At 40.0% G+C, this 22,598-nt stretch overlaps 1 protein-coding gene across 2 annotated transcripts in view; it reads right to left on the bottom strand.

The window, feature by feature from the left end:
- The window catches only part of ptprua (protein tyrosine phosphatase receptor type Ua), a 207,359-nt gene that overhangs the window by 69,045 nt on the left and 115,716 nt on the right, over positions 1–22,598 (bottom strand). For both annotated transcript variants that reach the window (XM_042435160.1, XM_042435161.1), the window contains 3 exons: positions 20,508–20,679; positions 18,816–19,109; positions 4,830–5,150 (listed from right to left, as the gene is read on the bottom strand). In XM_042435160.1, the coding sequence (XP_042291094.1) occupies positions 4,830–5,150; positions 18,816–19,109; positions 20,508–20,679 (787 nt within the window). The remainder of the gene's footprint in view (positions 1–4,829; positions 5,151–18,815; positions 19,110–20,507; positions 20,680–22,598) is intronic.

The raw sequence follows: 22,598 nt of genomic DNA on the forward strand, positions 1-22,598 counted from the left end.
TCATTATTCTCTTCTAATTCTAATTTTTAGCCTCATTTTCTATCAAATTTTCTGCAGAAATGAAAGAGTTATTGTCTTAAATCATGAAAATAGAGTTATCCAATCAGAAGTTTTTGTTGTTGTCTTAACCAATCACATTTCGATTTATAATGGGTGGGACCAAAAATCATCCCCATAGGCCTTCCTGAAGGCTGGAGCTATCTTGCTTGTAGCTTAGCTCACCGCACATACTGTAGTTATGTTTGTCATGTCTTAATTCAAGGCTCCCTTGTCATGTTGTTTGTTTGGTAATGCTCCTGTTACATCTTAAAAGTTATTATGGGTTCATAAAGACCATCCTCATCACTTTATCCTGGCGCCAGGCCTGAGAGAGACAAAGGCTGTTTTGATATCCACTGACAATAATAATATATATTCTGGGTGGCCAGTTTTATATTTCCAGTTGTTATCTTTGTTTTAGGTATAGAGAAGACCCCAAAGGTTAAAATGATTATTATGCCTGTTCTTGTTTACCTCACTTAGATGGAAATAACCTCACTTCGATGACTATTAGCGCCCAGCTTTAATAGTCACAGTTCACCACTGTTTGAATGCATTGTGGGGTTCCTCAGGGTTTGGTACTTGGCCTGATTCTGTTCACCATTTACATGTTGCATTTGGGACATCTCATAAGATCACACAACATCAGTTTCCATTTTTATGCATATGATACCCAGGTTTACCTCAGCTGTGACCCCAGTACCTTCAATTAAATTTTTTCACTTCTAAACTGTCTTATTTCCTCCAACTTAACTCAAAAAAGACTGAGATACTTCTATTTGGCACTAACTCCTACAACACTCAAATTACAAACTTACTAGGTTTATACCCTCATCTTATTACTCTGCAGTTTAGAAACCTTGGTGTTTTAATTGACAACAAGCTCACTTTGAACAGCCATATCAAATCTGTCATACAGTTATGCTTTTTTCAACTTGGGAAAATCTCTAAAATTAATCAATTTCTGCCTACCAAAAACCTTTAAACAGTCAACTTTGGTCTGCAACAGTCCATGCTTTTATTTCATCGCAGCTAGATTATTGCATCTCTCTTTTCTCAATCTGCAGCAAAACTCTCTCTCCTCTCTAGACTTAATCCAAAATGCAGCTGCCAGGATTTTACCAGGTACCAGAAAACAAGTGCACATTATACCTATCTTTTCTTCTTTGCACTGGCTGCCTGTTAGTTTTAGAATTGATTTTAAAATTTGACTTCTCACTCTTAAAGCCCGCAAAGGTTTGGCCCCAAGCTATATTTTTGACCTTTTAACTCCCAATGTGCCGTCACAGGCCCTGAGGTCCTCAAATGCTGCTCTCCTGGTGAGATAAATCCTGATTAAAAAACAAAGGTGACAGAGCGTTTGCCATTAGGGCCCACAGACTTTGGAACAACCCTCCAGAGGAGATTAGGATGGCAAAGTCTATCTCTTCATTTAAGTCTCTTTTGAAAACTTACTTTTATAGTCTAGCCTTCCTGTGATCCTTCTATCTTACCTTTCCCACACCATTTGTTTTATTGTTTTAACTTTTTGTAGTTATGTTTTATTAGTGTGTTTTATGTTTTATTGCTTTATTTTATTTACTGCTTTATTGATGGTGCTATTGTTCTTATTATTTTTACAAATAACATTTTCATGATTCCTGTTCTTTGTTGTTTTTACCCTGGAAAAAGGTGATGTCACGTACTTCCATGCACTAATTGGATGACAGCTGTGTGGCTGTTTGCTTATGTAGCCAAGCCACTGTCAGCAAAATGATCAAAACACACAACTGAGTTTAAATCTTAATAAATAATACTTAAGGATTTTTTTTCTCAAAGTTTTTATTAGTCATGCCTATATGACAGGAATAAGATTTGAAACTGTTTTTGGAGCTTTAAAACTAGATTGTGACACAAAGCCGGTCTTAAAGACAGGGCCAAAAGATTGTACTGTAATAGCACAAATTCCCTAGCAAATTATCAATTAATCAAATTACAAAAAAACAACTAAGGCTCCGGGGGTTTTTGGAGTCCCTGGAAGTCTGGGACCCCGAGGCAGTTGCCTGTGCTGCCGAGTTCGCAATCCAGCCTTGATGGTGGGTCAAAGTTGAACCAGGACCAGAAGTAAGTTCTGGTCTGTACTTCTGTAAACTTTGATTTGTGTTTACAACAGACATTTTGGGCAAATATTACTGCTCTCCTTCATTTCCCTTGCAGAAAAAATTGGCTAAACTGTAGGTTTGTTTACAGCCAGTATGAGTGTCTCACTGCTGGCATTTCTTGCCTTTTCCAACTTCTGATGTTGCTATGTTCTCAGATCTCAGCAACTAACTTGGAGAGTACAATGGCATTATTACAGATAGAAATGATGGGCAAAACTACAAAAATGAGACCCAAGTTGGAATAAACTAGAATTATCTTCTTCAAAGAGATGCCAGCCTTTTTGCGTCTTTTCTTTTTGCTCTTTCACATTGTTACAAATGGTACTATTTTTTGTTTAACTGTTCTATTGTATTTCTTTAATCTTCTGTTTTGTGTTGTAACGAAGGACTCTCATACTACAGTTCCTTTAATTCTCTCAATCCCTTCAGGGGGACTGGTCTGAAATTAGCTTCATGCCACTGTACATACAGAAGATTAAAAAATGAACAACCTGTGACTTTCTATGTCTGAAAAGGGATTCTGTTTGTGTGTTAGCTGTGACAAAAAACTGAATTATTGAATGCTACCATCCTGAAATATCAAACTTCTTTTGGTTGTCTGTCTGCCTCTACCTCAGAAACTGAAGCTGAGGTAGGCAAAGCACACTAGAAGAAAATCCTGCTGTATCCATGAATCCTGACAGCCAAATCTGCTTCCTCCAAGCAGCAGAGATATGGCATAAGCAAAGCCCTACACCAGTGTTTGATTGTTGAGCCCTACAGGAAACAGGCAAGAGGAACTGTCACCGGCTGCAGCTCTATTACTGTAGTTGTGAGGGTGATGGCAGCTCTCCTTGTGACAGGGGGATTGGGGACTGTCAGACTGTCAGACTGGCATTCAGTGGCTCAAAAAGCAAAACTTTCTATTTGTGCTGACATTCAAAATATCAAGTAAAGTGAGAGAAAAAAAACAATCACAGCTTGTTTTTTTGTTCTTTTTTTTAATGTGTTTTAACTATGGGACAGTGTGTCCAAACTTTTGTCCGGTGCTGCATATACGCCTATGGCTACATCCTGTATGTTATTCCATTTGTGTAAGTTCATTTCCCCCTGCCTGCAAGACAGCAATGTGTAGGTCTAGATTATTAACAGTACTGTCTGTTTTTCCATATGCTTGATATATTTATTTCTGTAAAACTGAATGTAAAATTATATTGCATTTTCAGAAGACACCAAAATGCATTTTGCATTGAAAACCAATAAAATAAATGCCACCAAATTCATATCATAGTTGTCATTTCCTTTCACTTTCTCCACAGGGTCAAGAATGTCCCTGAGTGGCATTCAATTACATTGAAAAGTCTTGCTTATTCTACATAACAATAAGCAGTTGACCTTCTCTACTTCCACTCTCTGGGAATTTGCATTAGAATATGTCTAATCTGCTGATGTACACAGGAAAATATTAAAGGACGACTCAATCTGCATTTTTTTTCCCAGGCTTTTCATATAGAAACGCCCACTCAGCCGTTAGCAGAAAGCAGTGATGTGGGTTAGAGCGCTGATGACCCCCCCCCCCCCCCCCGCTCGCTGACAGTGTCTTCCTAACATATTCACATATTCACTTGCTGTATGTTAGAGCATGAAAAATTGTCCAGATATATCCTATAAGCGATGTCACAGTGCTGAGTCTGAGTGTGTGAGATGTTTATAAATGCACTAGACAGAGTGGAGGGACAGACAGCTGCTGAGTGCCCGGAGCTCTGGAGGAGAGAAGCCGGGAGAAGAGCCGGAGCTTCAGGACAAATAACACTTGCAAGTCACAATGGATTCTGCTCTGATCTGGACCGATTTACTGGCAGGAGGAGAGCTCAGAGTTTATTTTTTAAACTTTGAGCAGCAGCAACAGTGAGTGCTCTGTCTGTGTGTCTGTTAGCACATTTAGCAGGGCAGCAGGAACACTGAATGCTCAGTCTGTCTCCGTGGCTACTGGCTAGGCAGGCTAGGGGGTTTATATTGGTTTATATGTAGCAACATCATCATGCAGAAACCTATGTCAGGTCACATGGGAAAAAGCTTTTGGAAGTCTTTGGAAAAAATGGCATTTTGACACTAAACTAAACGTACTTTGACCATAATTTGAATTTTCGGCTTTGAATACATATGGAACACTACTAGGAAGCTACAGAATGATATAAAAACCTCAAAAATAAATAAATAAATAAATAAGTAATGGACCTGCCCTTTAATACAAAGAATAAACAAAATCATTTTACCATTCTGCTACCGGTCTTGGCTTAGCTGATTAATGTTCTACTGGTCTCCATTTAAAAGGCTAATCTTCCATTTAGTTACACTGATCCAGCTTATTTTGTGAGTCAATATTTGTGTTTTTTCGCTGGTACTGGATGACTAAAGGTATGGATTTGTGTAAGCAGTGCACAACAATTATCTGAGCATAAAGGAGCATGCACAGAAAACTAAAAATTCAAGAAGTTCTGAAGCCAGAGCTGAGTAACTATGACAATAAAGAGCCTAATTGCATACATAAACAACATTACTGTTCTCCATAATGATGTTCCAGTTGCACAGAGGTAACAACTGCATACTTTATTCTAGTAAATCCTTGTATGTTTTGGTCCTGCTGTTGACTCAGTAAAATCAACTCACTGTCTTCTTCGGTCTGGAAGGTGACCTCTCTGCTCTCCTTTTTGCCCTCTGGGTTGGCCAGTGCTAGCCGGACGTGGACCGAGCGGAAGGGTGGCAGGTCTCTGAGAGTGAAGTGAGAAGTGTTGCGATCCACGGACAGGCACTCTCTGACGGTGGCGTTGTTCCCCCCGCTGCCCCCTGTTGGCATGGAGTAGCGGTAGCACAGGGACAGGGTGTAGGTGTGACAGCGGGTGAGGTTGTAGCCCAGGGGCTCCCACTGAAGGGCCAGCTGTCGGGGCTGGATCTCTGCAGCTGTAAGACCCCGCAAGGCACGCATGGGCTCTGAGAGGGACAGGAAGTAGAAATCATATCAATTAAGTGCACATTGTGAAGAGTGTAAGCAATATTGTAAGAACATTTTAAGAAAATGTGTTTCCTGAAGGTTTACTTGTCACAAAATGACAATCTCTTGTGTTGTAATACACAAGCCACATTGGTTATATCACATTATAAACAGTGTATTCCATTGACTGATGAGGGTCATCAGATGTGTTTGAATAATCCCATAAAGCTAGTAATTAGACCCTGAGTTGATATTATTGTCACACATGCTGTTCCCAAGGCCCACAAATAACTTCTATGTGCAAGTTATTATACAGTATATAGTCTATGACATTATGATTATAACACACAACGATTAGAAACATTAATTAAACAGCTTACTGCTCCCGCTGGAAATGATGTTGATGAGAGAGAACCAACAAGAGAGTGAACTAAAATAATACAGTTGCAGGTCCTAAAACCAAAATAAAGACCTAAAAGAACTGTAGAACTGCAGAGTTTGTGATAATTGTCTTTGGGGTCATCTCTACAAATGAGCCCTCTCACATTAAATATAGTTATTTAATCCATTGTTAATATAAAAATATTGATTAGTGCTGCTTTAATTTTGAAGTATTTTTTAAATTTTTTACACGAAAATATGTGCTTTCAAAAATGAACCATATAACCATCAACAAACTTGAAAAAAACACCTCTTACATCTTTGATTAAGGCAGACGTGATACAAATTCCTAGTCTGAAGTTGAGGGAGGGAGTCGTTGACCCACTAGATGGAGCTTGGGGTGATTCAGAATTTAAGTAATATGGAGCATGAGATTGATAAGTGGATTGGTGCGATTTCTGCATTTAGGTATGTGCTGCACAGGCCTGTTGAGGGGGATTTACCCCCTCAATTTACACTCCAATTGTCCTCTACAGTCATGAGCTTTGACCGAAAGAATGAGTTCACAGATACAAGCAACCACAGCTAGTATCTTTTTTAGGGTATCACACCGTCATCCTGACAGACAGCACGAGGATGAGGATTTCCTTAAATCCAGAGGGATTATGGAGTAACCAAAGCTGGAACGTATTGAGGTGGTTTGGACTTCTAATCAGAATGCCTCTTGGATGCTTCCCTGTGGTATTCTAGGTCTGTCCAATTGGGAAGAACCCAAGGGCACACCCAGGGCATGCTGGAGGGACCAAATATCCCATCCAGCCTGAAAATGCCTTTGGATCCCCAATGAGGACGTGACTGGGGAGACGGATGTCTGGCTACTTTGTTGCAACTATGGATGTTTAACAAAAGAAAATGGATAGATAGATGGTAAAACCATCTCTGATTGTCTCTAGTTAGAGCGGATGAGATACTGTTTTCTCTTGCAGCACAATTTATGATTTATGTTGACAAGACAAGTATATTTTTACCTAAAAATCTTACCCAGTACAGCTTAAAGAGGAATACTGATGGGGGAAATGAGACTCCAACAGTTGCAGCTGATTTTACAGACTTGCACAAGGATGTCATAGAGGGGTGAAACAATGAAATAAAACTGCCTAAAGAAGTACCTTACTACACAGCTTAACACATACCACTTCTGTCCTAACATGAACTGGGTTCAGGATAAGACCAGTGCACAGCTCTGGCAGAGAATCATATGTGAACGGATGAATCTTAATTACTGCTGTCATGTATGAACGTTGTGATTGCAGGTCTCAATGTCCCTGTCATGCAAAATGTCCAGTTTCAAGCACACAGGGTTTATTTCTGTCCTGTAGCCTGGCCTGGATCTCCAAGTGTACTGCTCAGAGATAAACCAAGAGGAGAGCAATCCCTCCAGCATGGCATGCCCTGGCAATGCAGAGCTGCAGACTGCTGGGGGGATAGACAGGGGAAGCAATAGCCACAGCCGTACTGCTTCACTAAACATAGATCAGAAGCTGCTCCACAGATCAATTAAGCAATGTCAAGAAGGAGACATCAGTTCTCAGGGGACGGAGACAAGACGGAGAAGGAAATATCCGTAGTGTCCTTGCTGATTTGAAAGATGTTTGCTCTTCCCAAAAGGGTGAAACACAGACATGAGTTGGGCTGATTTGTGTTTTGACAGCTGATACTGATAAAAGCTAAAACCTTGCAATGGAATAGTATTAAACATTTATGCAGTAAAAATGTAATTTTAAACAATTTATCATACCTGCCATGTCATTGATATTAGATTTTTCGAGCCCTATAAACGTGAATGTCTGTGACTAACTGACTGTGTGAGTAACTGAGTGATGAGGCTAGAGAATTGGTCGGTCTAACACGGCCAAAGCTTGGGACAGCCAAGTATCCCAGAATGCATTTCGCACCAACCGGCGGCAATGGCGGAGATTTTAAGCCAGGCTAACAGCTGTTATAATATTTGCTGTAGGACTGTTAAAATGTCACTTTTTTAAAAGTCTATGTAAAGCAATTATAAATATGTTGGGGGTGGGGGAGTTTGTCACACCACAGAAAATGTGTAATTAACCACCCTTCCAAATTTGAATGATTAAAAAAAATCACCAAGTATATAAAATTAGGTTTTAAAATCATGAAAAAAATAAGCAGTATTCTTTGCTTTGAAACACTGTGGGCGTGTCCACTGGGGGCGTGTCCACTGAAGGCACCAAAACCACACCCCAGCTGAAATTCTCAGCAGAGAAGTGAGTAACGTTAACACCAAACTCCAATGATAACGATCAATGGTGATGGATCGCTTGTTAACTAATCATTAAGTTACAGTTTTAATGACATAAGTTCAGGTTTACCTACAAAATACGCGCCGAATTAAAAAGTGGCTCCTAACTTTACTTTACTGTTATAATATCATCCATATTGCTTGTCCTACACCTACAAACGGCCTTGTAGGCCTTGTTAAATTGTGTATTTTTATAAGGTAAGCTAGTTTTTATATAGTGTTAGGGGAGGGGTAATGCTAAGTATGGCTCCAGTGCGTTGTCGAGCCACCATTTCAGGCCTGCCCAAAAAACCCTGAACACAAAAGTGGTGAAAAACAGTTCAATGATTTAACTCCACAATTCAGCAATTGTTTTCAGCAATTATTTTCTAACGTGTATAATATGTTGTATGGCATCCTTCCATCCTCGGAAGTTTGTACTCTCAAGTCAAACTTGCCAAGTCTGAACTAGCAAGTACACAAGTCCAAACTTTGCGTACTTGGTATTGAGAAAGGCTCAATGTCAAATTGGCTTCAGTCAAAGCCCAGCAACCCTCTAGCATTTCATACACGTTCCAGCCACATACTAGGTTTTGAACTAGTCCTCTGTAACAACATCAGCCCACTGTAGCAGTCTGATCCTGCTAAAAACAGGTCTAGTGCCATAGGCTCACTGATTGAATGTTCGGTTTCAGCTTGAGGCACCATTACTCATCATTACAGCAGCACCGCAGCAGCTCTGTCCTGTCCTCTCCACCCGCCAGTCCTCCACCAGTCCTGCCCCAAACTGACATTCAGCTTGATTAGCCTAATCAGAGGGATTAGCCGGAGGCAGAGGGAGTGAAGGAGGGAGGCCGGACAAGAGATGAGCGGGGGGGGGGGGGGGGATGAATGAGGTAGAGTCCCTATGGGTTTCTACATTTCGTCTCATCATACTCATCTTTAACAGCTCCCTCAGTGAGCTGCAACTGAGTCCTGTCCCTCCCGCCAGGAGCTATGTTGGAATTATGATGGACGAGCAGTGCACACCCTCATATTAACCATTGAAACAACATGGGGCTTTGACTGCTGACAGGTATCAATATCTTGAAATTGAATCTCCAACATTTAAATTTTGTTGATGCTCTGCAGCTTCATGACAGTATAACCTGATCAATAGTAACCTCTGCTGTAGTGGCTCTCAAAGTGTGTAGGAGTAGTAGGTCACCTAGCAAAAAGAACTCAACTTTCAATTATTCTTGACCTGTTTTTGTTATTTAGGGGAGTGAACATCTTTCCCAGTATGCATCTTCTCTGGTCCAGAATCTTTAAACTACTGGGAAGACTTTTGGAATGTACAGTAGATGTAGTAGAAACTCATGTTATGATGCATAGCCTGAAACTGAACCACCTCTTATTATAAGATGACAGCCAACACAATTGAATTAACTTAATATCATCTTAATATCATCCCAACTACAAACTGATGTAAAACAGTTGCTTTATGCTCTGCATGAAATCAGGCAGAATTTAGTATGCTGCCAAAATGACTTGTTTGCAAAGTCACACACCACCTTGCATTTAAAAGAATGCTGCTGCAGTTACCTGAGTGTGACTGGGTCTCTGGAGGTGAAACCATTCAGTTTTTTCAGGTACTTCAAGGATAATTCTAGTACTGGTTTATTGTAACTTGGATCTTAATTGGTAGCTTTGGCCATAGTTTAATATAATTTATGATGGCATTGTGCTCAACAGAGCTACTGCTCCGATCTGGGAACACGGCGCATCACTAAAGCAAAGTCCAAAGGGCAAGAATTGTGAGCAGTCAGACAATCACACAGGTTGTAAAAAAAACCCAACAGTTTAGCCGAATTACCATTAATTTGGAGGTATAAACCAAATATGACACTGTGTTTCTGGTCCTGCTAAATGTCTTTAGTGCCATTGCATTTCGAGATTTCAATTAACTTGATTAGTGCAGAGTGATTATTTCTTACAGTAATTATGTCCAAAACTACAAAAATAACATCAAAGTTTTATCAAACTGAAATAATCCTAATGACTACACCCAGTCTAATCATCTGGATTGCTCTGCCATCTAGTGGTGACAACATGATTTTCCCAAACCCTGTGCAACAGTGATGTGGCGTGGCACTACTGACCACGCTACATCACTGCTGGGTATGGTCACAAGTACAACACCTGACCACACCCAGCTGTGATGGTGGGTGTAGTCGCTCCTTCTAAAATCTGTTGTGGAGTTAAGGCCTTTACACACCAGGGTTGTTTTTTTCATGCGATTAATTTGCACATCAATATATTATTTCGAACTGTTGTTTTTGTCATGAGTACTTTCACACAGAATGCGATTATTATGTGGTGAAAAAGCACTGTAATTTTTTGCTGGACTGCAACAGTGTGGCCAGCCCTCTAACCACATCTGTCTGTCATTGAGTAACTCACTGACTGACTGACTGACTGACTGATGAAGTTACACCATTGGCCGCTGAAACCAAGTATCCCTGAATGCATTTCGCACCAAGCGATAGCAATGGAGTTGATTAAGCTGTTGTAATTTTTGCTGTAGGATTGTTAATATGTCACTTTATGAAGTTTTAATATTTTTCAGGTGAGAAATTTACCATTTATATTCCCAGTATGTGGTCAGTTTATCCAAATAACACCTATTTGAGAAGAGAGGTGCATCATCTCACTGTCAATTTCCACACATTACATGCATCTGGTGTCTTTTCAAAATAAAGCACTTCAGTGTTCATGGTAAATAAAATAAAAGCACTATAACAAATACATTTACGAATGCAAACTTTACACACATGAAACACACTGTGTCGGGGTCATTTATATTCAGCATTAATGATTAACTTGATAGTTACTACGTTAAAACTATTTTTGGGGGTGTGGGTAAGTGAAATAATATATGAAACATATAAAAAATAGCCTAAATCTTAACTCAACCCTATCAACAGCACCATATAGTCAACACCCAAAATCTGTGCAATGTATTTTAATTGTTTTTCTTATGTGTACGCCCCTTGAGTTATAACTACTATATGAAAAGAGCTATACAAATAAATACACTAACTTATAAACAAACATCTTAAAAATGCTGTGATGACCATGTCTGAAGTTAACCAGGCGATGTACAAATTAAAAGCCCTCTAGCGTTAAGGTCCAGCAATATACTAGGTTTTGACCTAGTCTTATTTTTTGGAATGAGGTCGATTTTTCTGAGCATTCACACCGCGAATAAAGGCATCAACCAATCATGTTGTGCAGAACGGCCCTCATGTCCTCATTTCCTAAGGAAATACTGTACTTATGACAAAGGACGCAAATATTATAAAGACAATAAATTCAAAGACATCTAGAGGAGTATCGCCGAACAATTAGGCTATCAGGATATTGAGTAGCTTAGGTAGTTTACTTTTGGGTGTAGTAGAGTTGGTAGCAAGGCAACAGTGTCATAGCGGGTTTGGCTAATGTAAGCTAGCTGGCTAATGTTAACGTCATATTAATCAAATATGGGAGGCACTCTGTGCAGCTTTTTACCTGGGTGCTACACATTTAGGCTTTTTATGAATGCTCCATTGTCATATTTCAGGTATTATTTGACTTACTACTTTGTGTTTGATGGCTGACATGATATGTTTTAATATTGTATTAAACATACTGTTTCTAATTTTAGTTGAAAATACTAAGAGACTCTGGAAGAACCTCAGGGACACATGTGTCAGGAAGAAAAAGGAGGAGAAAGAGACAAAGAGTGGCCAGGAGGGAAACAAAAGAACAGGTGGAATTACACAGCTGCCTTTCTTTGAGATGTCAACAGCTTTCAGGAGGTAGCTATGGTCTTAGTTTTTCCAAATTTATAAAGCTGTGGTCTACAGTCAAAGGAAAAGGAGGACAACTGAGCAGATATCCAGTTAAATACAATAAAACTAATTCAACATATAACTATAGGGCATAACATTCCATAAGTGTGACATTGGTGTCCATTAATTTGACATGGGTTGACTTATCAGATTTTTTTTGACAGGGTATACGGCAATCTAGGGGGTCCCCTGCAAAAAGGGGAATAGTTTATTTTCACTATAATTCCATCCATGAGTAACGCAATGACAGAATGTATGGCTAATTTGGTCCTGAGTTTCATATACTGTCTGTAAAACATCTAAAGCATCTAAAAAGCAAAAATCTTATCAGATAGGGGACCTTGGGACAAAATCTTATCAAATGGGGTCTGTGGTCTAATTTGTATCAGTTTAGGGGTCCTTGATGTGAAAAGGTTTTGAGGACCACTGATCTAGACTGCCCAGAGCAGGACAAGGAGCAGGAGGAGGCAGGCCAAGAGCAGTCAGAGGAGAATGAGGGAGAGATGACTACAGCTGCAGCTGCTGCAGCTCCACAGCCTACCGCTAAGGCACCCAAAAGGAAGAGCAGGGATTTCCTAGAGCAGTATTTGGAGATGAAAGAGGGAAAGGAGCAGCAGCATGCCAGGGAGTGAGAGGAGAGAGATGATGTCCATTTGTTTCTCATGAGCCTGGCTCCAGCCATGATATGATGTTAGGATGCGGGAGATGCTCCATGAGGCTGAGTTTGGAGCTTCATACAGCCACATGTCAGCTCACCTTATGTACAGCTGTGATCTGTTTGTGTATATATATGCATAAACTACACACACACACACACACACACACACACATATATATATATATATATGTGTGTGTGTGTGTGTGTGTGTGTGTGTGTATAATACATGTACAACAATATTTATCATATTATACATTTACTTTATCATCATGTCATTTTTGCAGTTGAAGGGCAACCTAGAAACTCTGCTGTAAATAAATATTTGACAAACAAAGGAGAAACAGTTAACCTTGATGTTGTTTAACAATGTGCATATTCAAATACAATATAAGGCTCTGTGCCTTATGCACATTATTTACCTGTCCAGTTTCACATGTGCAGTAAATAAATGTTTTTCCTTTCACTGCAACATTGAGGTAACTTTTTCTCCTTTTGTAATTTTTTGGCTGCTGAGCTTACTTTCCATGCCTTTGAACCCTAGATATTTCATCAATATTATGAATAATAATTTAACAAGGCATTGGGTATATTTATTGTATTTATTTGAAACACTCAAAGTTTAATTTAATCTTGAATAATTAAACATGGAATTTATTACAAATTATACATGTATAACTTAAAAACTTAACTTCAAAAGGACTAAAGGAAAAGTCTGCACAGTAGGGCAGTTAAGAGAGGCCATGGTGCATATGGTCATATTGCCATAGGACTTGGCCAGCAGGAGAGGTGAAATACTGGTGGAACATATCCTGCACCCTCAGTGCCTCAGCTGATGCTCTGTTCCCTCGAAGACTCCTAATAGCACCCAGTGCACAGCTGTACACATCATCAGCACCTTCATCCTCTATATCACCACTGTGGTTCCCATCTGCATCACAGAGGTAGTTTGTCAGCATGCAGGTGGCTCTGATGATGCTGTCAGCTGTGTCAGGAGAAACTTAAAACCGGCGTTCATACACTCTCCATCACTGGCTGAGAATCACAAAAACATTCTCAGCAATGCGTCAGGCTCTGAAGAGGCAGTAGTTCAATACCCGGAGATCCTCTGGCAGACGCTTCCAAGGATAGGGACGGAGGAGAAAGGTTTTCATTGGGAAAGCCTCATCCGCCACTATCACAAATGGCACTGCTCCAAACTTGGGTGCTGAGGGAAGTGGGCATGGTGTTGGTACATTAAAGCACCAGCTTGAAGGGCTTGCCCCAGAGAGGAGTTGGCAAAGATGCCTCCATCACTGCTGCTGCGGGAACCTCCCACGTCAATAGCCAGAAACTGGTAGTCTGCATCCACCAGAACAAGAAGAACCACAGAAAAGATGCCCTTGTAATTATAAAAACAGGAGCCACAATTAGCTGGTGCCTGAAATACAACATGCTTCCTATTAAGTACACCGATAAAATTTGGGAAATTCCATTTTTCCTGGAACCTCCTGGCGGTGTTCCTCCAGTGCTCCTCCGTTGGACTGGCATGTGGGTTTCGCCCATTTGTGCCTGGATGACATCATAGGTGTCTTTCACCAAATTAGCCACAGTTAGCACACTAAAACAGAAACTGGAGGCGATGGTTGTGAAAGAATCCCCAGCCCCGGGGAATCTGGGGGAGGTGGGAGGAGAAGGGTTAGTCTTTGCCAAATAAACAAAAACTAAAAAAAACAATTTGATCCACATTGGTGCCAGTAGGCTATGGATTTTTGAATTAGTTGATATCATTTTTTGACTGCACTATCTATCAATAATAAAAATAAATAATAATAATCTATGTCTACCTCTATATATAGAGGTATACATTCATAACATTCTGTTGATACATTGTTTGTACTCTTGTGGTAAATAATTTGACATGATGTTGGTATACTGTTTACACTCACAGTCTGCTGCTAGACTGCTAAAATAATAGTCCAGTAGGTGGCAGTAGTAGACAGACTCTTGCTTATCGATCATGCCCCTTCTTGGTTATCTGCTGTAGCCTATAGTCAATAGTTTGTCTACTACTGCCACCTGCTGGACTATCAATTTCGCAGTCAAGCAACATACCAAGTTTACAATGTATCCACATTTTGGCAAATTATATATAGGTCTGCAAGCCTGATAAGCCAGAGATCATGGACAAATTCAAGCCCGGCAGGGCATTCACATAACCTATAAGCTAATATAGCCTTAATGTAGCCTAAATATGAACAGAGATTAATAACTTTTAAAAAAAATAGACAAGATAATGAAAATCAATTGACAAAATTACAGGCCTGGGTGGACCATGCTCTATTTGTAATGACTGTCTAATTAAAAAGAGGATGATATAAATAGGAACATGAGTATGTGTGAGTGTGAGATAGATAGATAGATAGATAGATAGATAGATAGATAGATAGATAGTATTGTATTCAAAACCTACTCTTTAGTAGCTTAGGCTATACAACAACTTACCTCAGACAGACTGCCAGATGAGGCTCTAGGTCAATAGGATCCTGGTAGTTGGTCCTCTGCCTCCTAAGATGCGGCGCTAGCATCCCCAGAAGGGACTCAAACTGTCCCACCGACATCCTAAAATATGTCCTGAACTGGCTGTGGTAGAGCCTCAGCTCCTGTATAAGGCAGTGGAACTCTCCTTCTCTTTCTCTACCTTGTAAAATGCGATGTACCCAAAATCTCCTCTTCTTTTGTTGAGTGCGGAGTATCACTGGATGATGTTGAATTCATCATTTTTTCTGAAGAATGAGCTGTCGCAAATTCACGTGTCTGTCGCAAATTCGTATCGCTGCCGGTATGAATAGTTTTGATGTGAAATATCCGCAGGGAGTATTCCACCGTTTCGTGTCCTTTATTTGTCACGTCCCCAGTGTGTAAAGGCCTGTAATCCTTAAAGTGACTATGTGTGGAATTTGAGAAAATGACTTTGGCGCCCCCCAGTGGTGGAATCATGTAACCAACGCAAGAACACTGAAAGGTACCTCAGTATGCTTAAAGCAAACTAGGTCAACAATGTTTACACCTATTCCAACTATGTGGTCACCTCATGTCCTCCCACACAACTGATTCAATCATATGCTTCACCTAAAATGTACTGTAACTATCATTAACAGTCATGTCACTGGGGGTCATAATGTGGCCGATTCAATGTTTTCTCATTATGCAGTAAGCATACTACTAGTGCTAATCTGTGAGCAGAGGAATGGCAGTTTGTTCCAAACAAAATCCATGGCGTCAGTGTACACAACACATATCATTATTTCTTGTTCATGACACAGTATTATATTCATTTCTGTTTCTCTCGATTTGTAGAATAAACCAGATTTTAATTTGCAGTGTAAACATGGGGTTGGCACTATAATTAAAGGCTTTCATGATGTTTCACTGGGTTGTACAAACTAAAACTGACATGTGAAGAATGTTAAACGAAAGACTTTCACACCTCAGCAAACATCCATACAATCACTGTGAAAAGTCGACTTGACTGTCAGATTGCCTATTTTGGAAAGTTAAACAGCCTCATCGCAAACTCCAACACTGGAATTGGGGGCTTTAAATTAACTGACAAGCACTTTGTTTTAAGCATGCTGAATGAGCTGATCAGGATCACCAGGATTTTTTCCTACACACAAAATATGATGCCGTTAGAATAATTTGAAATGATGACATAAAAATTGAACACATAGTGGCTTTAATCAAGAGAAGGCCCAAAAGCATGAAAACCAAGATTCATGGATGGCATATCTGCATTCATACTAAAGTCGCTTTCACAAAAAGCTTAAATGCTGGGAAAATAATCTAATAGGCACATCATTGATTAAGCATCTGAACTGGCCGGTCTCTGTATGTCTGGCCAACGCATACAATGCCCTCATGGGATTGCAATCCTCTGCACCAGTAAGTATGAAATGTCACACTCAACGAGAGTCGAAAAAGAAGAGCCTCTCCGCCAAAAGAAATGGCTCTCTGTGACACATTAGGAAGACAAATTCATCCAGAGTTTTGTGTCACATGGCCTTTGCTGTCTGCTGCTCTCTCCCTGGGGATAAAGCCTCAGATCTGAGCAATGGGAGTTGACAGGAGGTGGGCGAGTGGAAGACGCTGACGAGAGTGGATCAAAGCGCGTGGCAGGTGACAGGGACGTCAGGGTGTCTACTTAACAGAACAGCGGGGTGCCTTTTTCACCCAGATGAGCAGCACTGTGGCTAAAACATAGATAAGTGGTAGCAGGAGAACCTTGCCCTCTGCTTAGAAAATGAGAACCTTGATACCACACAAGCTTTTGAACTAAACTTCTCTCTACAGCTGGGTTCAGACCAGTCATTAACCCAAAGGCACAGTGCTTCAACTATGAATCCTCCCACTTTATCTGTTGTTTTCCACAGAATTCCAACAATCCTTGTCTTGCATATAAATGACTGTAGATGAAAGCATACCTGGATTTCATATATAAATATAATTTTATTAGGCGTAAGCCTTGGATAAATAGAAAGCATCACCACAATGACAACAAACAAACCTTTTGTTCTCAGTGGCTGCAGGCAAACTACAAGGTGGAACGTGACATGTCACAACAGTCTGATCCAGCTGCAGCTCAAAACTTCGAGCATCAGAGCAGAAAGAGACTCTGAAAACAGTCTATCTATGAACTGCAGGAGCAACCAGCTGGTCTTCTGTTTGTTGTTTTGTGCTGATGCAGTCTTGATGCAGTCTGTTTGCAGTATGCATTCGTGGTGTCATATTAAACTAATCAAAAGCCCCTTTCTGTGTAGAGCTAAGACCCATCCTATGACATTTTATAATAAGTCCTATTGTTATGTAATTACTACCTTATTGAAAAGATGCAGCAAAATGTCAAGAAGACAAAGTAATTGATAAGTGCTTAAGAGATGAGTCCGTAATTGAATAGTCGATCAACTATTAAACAACTTTTGAGTAATTGTTTACTCAATTTCCACTCCCATTATTCTAGAGGATGTAGTGCAGGCTCTTTCAGTAAACTCTTTTACAAATAGGCAGGATAAATTCTGATCAAAAGATGACATTTTATATGATTATAAAGTTGATTTGTGACTGTTGGTTTGTTATGTTAAATAGGAATATTGTTGTATTGGGTTTTTTGGAGTCTGGTGTGGAGGATTTGCATTCTATACCAGAATATTTTCAATAAATTTCAATAAATTTATTGACAGGCTTTTGGTATTGTCACTACATCTTAGCTTGACCTGCCATATATTGTTATATTCAGGAAAAGTAAGAGATACTAGGGTATTATGTATGTGTATATGGTATTATGTTGCAGCTTTTATGAAACTCTTACCAAACGTGGAGTAAGTTTTTTGCCTTTATTGTCCAAATGTTTTCCAACACATATGTCTGTACATGAATGGATAGTTGTGTAATAATTGAGTGACAGAGTTCCAGGGATGTACAGTAAAAACCATGTTGGTGGGACATTCTAAGCCTTAGAAATAAAAGATGTATTTTTAATGCAAGAAGAGAAAATATTCCTGGATTTGTCACTCCTAATATTTTTATCTTTCTTATTCCTATGTGTATGTTTTGAGTTGTGGCACTGCTCTGAGTGATGCAAAGAGTCGATTATGTTGCCATGGAGTCAGTGAGTGGTGCAGGCTTCACCTTGAAGCCTGTTTTTAGCCTATTTGTCCTAACATTTTAGAAAATCTTCCCCATGATAAGTCATGGTGCATTAGTTACTAGCCGTTCCTGTCTGCGCTATAACTACATTTAACAACAGGCTGCAATCACCTCAATTACTTTTGATACTGAACAAAATGTCTAAACATGATGATTATGTGGCAAGATCTGAGACACTGCCATCACTGGAGAGAGTCGTGCTGAATCAAGTAGGGAGTGATTGATGTCTGTGAGCTTTGTTATGTGAGAATAATGTGAGAAGTTGCTGTGTTTTTTCTGTTTTATTTCGTTGTAAATGACTTTTTGGGTTTTGAAGTGTTGGTCAACAAAACAAGCGATTTACCTTGGGTTCTGATAAACTGCGAAGAGCATTTTTCTTTGCTTTCTGACATTTTATAGACTAAATGATTAATTAATCGAAAAAAAAAACAGATCAACAGATCAATCAGTGATGAAAATAATCACCGTCAGTCCTAATTATGCCTTCATGTCATTTCAGCAGATTCAGGTTTTAGCAATACTAATATTTCTTGAAAGGATTTCTGCAGGGCTGTCTGGAGGCAGACTGGTGGCGAAAATACTCTCAGTGATTGAGGCAAACTTTAGTGCAGGGTGGAGCTCGATATGGATAAAAATAAATATTGTATTTTAAACCCCGCCCACTGAGGTTTATCCCAACCAATGAGATTATTTGTGGACATATATACAGTAAATCTCATGTAGAATTTTGGAGGATGAGCATGATTCAATACTTGATCTGACTCACCTGCACACTTAGTCCTGCTGATCAGAGGGGGTCCAGGTGCTCCTGTGCCCCCTTCCCCAGGCCGGGTGAGCAGGACACTGATGCGGTACTCTGTGTCTGGCTCAAGATGCCAAACCTTGTAGGTGAGTGAGCCCACACCGTGAGTCTCCGTCCACGTGGACTGGCTGGCCCGGTACTGGATTTCCCGCCGGATGACCGGTCCGTCCCCAACGATGGAGTTAGTGTTGAGCTGGATGATCAGATAGGTGGGGCCTGCCCGCAAGAGCTGAGGGGGGGCAATTGGTGTGGGGGGAACTGCAAAAGGGAGTGAGACATTATTATATACTGTATCTAAATTAAAATGAGGTTATTGCTTGCCGTTGTTTAGGAGTGACAATACTAAGAAACAACAGAAAAACAGAATCTGAGAGAATCTGTCCTTGGAAACATTCTTGAAAAACAGTTACATGAGCAAAGGAGAAGTCAAGAATTTCTGTCAAGGATTTTCTCTTTTTTGTTTTACAGTTTCAATAACATTATTTCTGCTCTGCTAGAGCATTGAGTCATAAAAATCCTTTAATCACATCAGGACTATGAGAAAGAGAGAGAGAAAGATACTCTTGAATGCTGCAAGTTCTTAATTTTCACTCTAATGATGCTGAAGAAGAGCTTATTTGCATGAATAATTGCATAACTAATTCTGTCCTCTCTGAAAAAATAAAATCAGCCTTGATGGATAATATGACCCTTATCAACCCGGAAAATATCAAATTAATTCATCACATGATGTTGTGTGTGAGGAAATGTGTGTATATGTGTGTTTGGACAGAAGGAGGGTTGGTGGCTGATCGTTAAACAGTGAATACACCCGTCTGCAGTGTGTTTTATGATGTGATTTGTTGAGATATTAGAGAGAAATTGTGAGAGCATGTTTTTTTTTTTACTTAAAGGAACATGTTAACATTTTGGTAAAAAAAAATACACTTATTTGCTTTCTTTTTGGGAGTGAGATGAGAAGATCATGTCTGTGAGTCAAGTACAGAGCTGTTAGCCTAGCTTAGCATAAAGAAAATAGTTCCAACACATAGTTCCCCTTAAAACCATAAACTGTAGCTTTTGATGTATGGGTTAAACAAATGAAATATGTGCTAATTAGTGTTGGTAGTTGTTTTCATTTTCACTCTGGACAAAGCCAAGCTAGCTGTTTCACCCTGTTCCCAGTGTTTCTGCTAAGCTAGGCTAACCACATCCTGATTCCAACTTTGTACTTAATGCACTGACATCAGATCGGTATAAATCTCCTCATTAAACTCTCAGGGAAAAAAGCAAATAAGCATATTTCCCAAATTGTTGAGCTTTTAATTTTACCTAGCCTGTATATAACTGCTCAGTGCAAGGTAGTAACACATTACACTAACATGACGAAGAATGCACCTTCTGCTAACTCTAAAGTTGTCTTATTTACATGTTGTGTGGCTTTTTAGCTACTGGTAAGCACATATTTCAGATTTACCTGGTTTTGTTTTGTGTAAGACATGTTGCTTTCTATTTCTACGCATATTTTAAATTGTGTGGGAGTGGTTTGGACTTGTTTATGTATGACAGAGCTGCACTGAGTAATGAGAAAGGAAAGTAAAGTTCCAAGTAATGTAACTAATTACTTTTGCAGATGAGTAATTTGTAAAATAACGTAATAATAATTCCTCAGCATACCTCTGACGATGAGTTCACCGAAGTTGGAGATGGTGGCGCCCCTGGAGGACAGGGTGATGCAGCGGTAGAGGTCCTGCTCTCCACGCTGCGCCTCCACTTGGAAAGTCGCCATCAGCCGTTTGTGGCTCAGCCGTGACAGCAAAGGCGTGCTCAGCAGCATGCCGTTCCTCCGCTGACAGCCAGACAAAAACCACATACAGAGAGAAATCAGCCATGAGCACACCAACCCAACCATACATGTTTACCTCAAGTCTATTCAAGTGATTAAATATGGGGTGGTGGGCTGAGAAGCAGACAGGAAGACAAAGGAGGGGTGGAATTAGCTAGATAGGGGGCAAGACAATAAATACGTGATAAATGTCATCGGTAAGAATAGCGTTTTCGTTCGCAAGCCCGGTGACACAGGCCTCCCGGGTTGTTGTTTCCAGTACAGGGGCTCGAGCTGACATCTCATCTCTCGCGATGCTAATGTGTCAGTGCTCGAGGCGCACCGGCAATTGGCTCAACTAGTGGAACAGGAAATCAGAAGCCAACACTTGGAATGAGCTGTTCCAGGTGCAAGCCATAATATATGCATCTCTCTCACAGAATAAGCAGATTATTATGTAAGCTGTCGCCTGCTCACGCTTTTCACAAGTAAGTGGGTTTGACATCCGTATGTTTGAATTGGTTTAGCAGGATAGAGAAAAAAAAATGCAGTGCTGTTAGAAAATATGAAATTAGATGTACAGTTGCTGGGTACCACTGCCTATAGCGACAGATTATAGCTCATTTTAACTCTAGCTTTGCTATCAAAATAATCTGTCTCTTCTCTTGTAAAGACTCCAAGGACTTTTTAAATTTGTTTGCTACTTTTTTTTTTGTTTTGTTTTCAACACTAGGTTTGAAGTGACTCCTCAGAGTGCAGCGTGCACATTTTTGAATAATAACATCAGTCAAACGCTGCATCCATCTTTCAAGTTAACCTGCAGGCTATTAAAGCAAATAAATGCTTCCATTTGCCAAGTCTGCTGCCATTCTTGTCTGGCAGCGAGCCCTGCATCATATCATAATTAAGAGTTGGTGTAGTAACTAATTTCGGTTTTCACGTTGGTGTTAAAGATCTAAATAGCATCTGAGACAGTTGTCTGCAATTTAAGCCAGAGGACAGCGGAGGAAATATGAGACTAATTGATTAAGAAACATTATGCTAACAGTTTGTTTAGACTACCTAAATAGAAGAAAGAGTGGAGGAGAGGCTGCTCTAGACTGGTCCAGAGAGGAGCTCCACAGCGCCAGGAAGATCAAAGAGAAAGCAGCAATTAACAGACTCAGTGTTGACGATCAAATAGGCCCGGAAAAACAAATGGAGGAACAGAAGGCAGTAATGGTTTGTGATATATCTCTATTTTCTGCGGTTACTGGGTTTTTTTTTTTCTTAATGAGGGAAGTAAGGAGGAGTTGAAGCGTGAGCAAGTGTTGACTTAGGCAGAGAAGCAGAGTTCATCGTAGCATACTGTCAAATTACAAAAGACAAGTCTTGCATTGTTTGTTTGCATCTTACTATCTGTGTGTGTGTGTGTGGCGCCATCAACAAATTCACAAACTATGAAACTGATAAAAATGGCTCTTTCACATGCCAATGATCTTCAAAGGCTTCAATTCAGAGAAAAGAGGGGGGAGGGGGGGGTGTATATGAAATAAAATCGAGCAGAAACACAAGGGATGGATCACCAAGTATGCTGAGATCTCATTTGCAAAGCGCCTTCTCCCTGCTGCCATCATTTCAAAAGCACTTAGATGTGCAGGCTTCAAGGCCAGAGGAAGAGTGGAGGCATTAAGGGATGGATTTTTGAAGACTAATATTGGCTCATATTCAAACTAGGAAAATTGAAACTATTTTCAGTTGGTGCATGAGAGAAATGACTTCAGGGGGTTTAGTAAACTAAATGCCATCACAGTCAAAAAGCTACAAAAGCAGAGGCGCAAACTTCATAATCTTCCCAAACCCCTTAAATGACCCATTTTCCCTCAACAACATAAACATTAAAAGACAAACTCAGAGTCACAAAGTTACTCCGTTATATTTATGTGGCAGATAAGATAATGGCT

The sequence above is a fragment of the Thunnus maccoyii genome, chromosome 15 (genome assembly GCF_910596095.1).
Source record: "Thunnus maccoyii chromosome 15, fThuMac1.1, whole genome shotgun sequence".
Taxonomy (NCBI): domain Eukaryota; kingdom Metazoa; phylum Chordata; class Actinopteri; order Scombriformes; family Scombridae; genus Thunnus; species Thunnus maccoyii.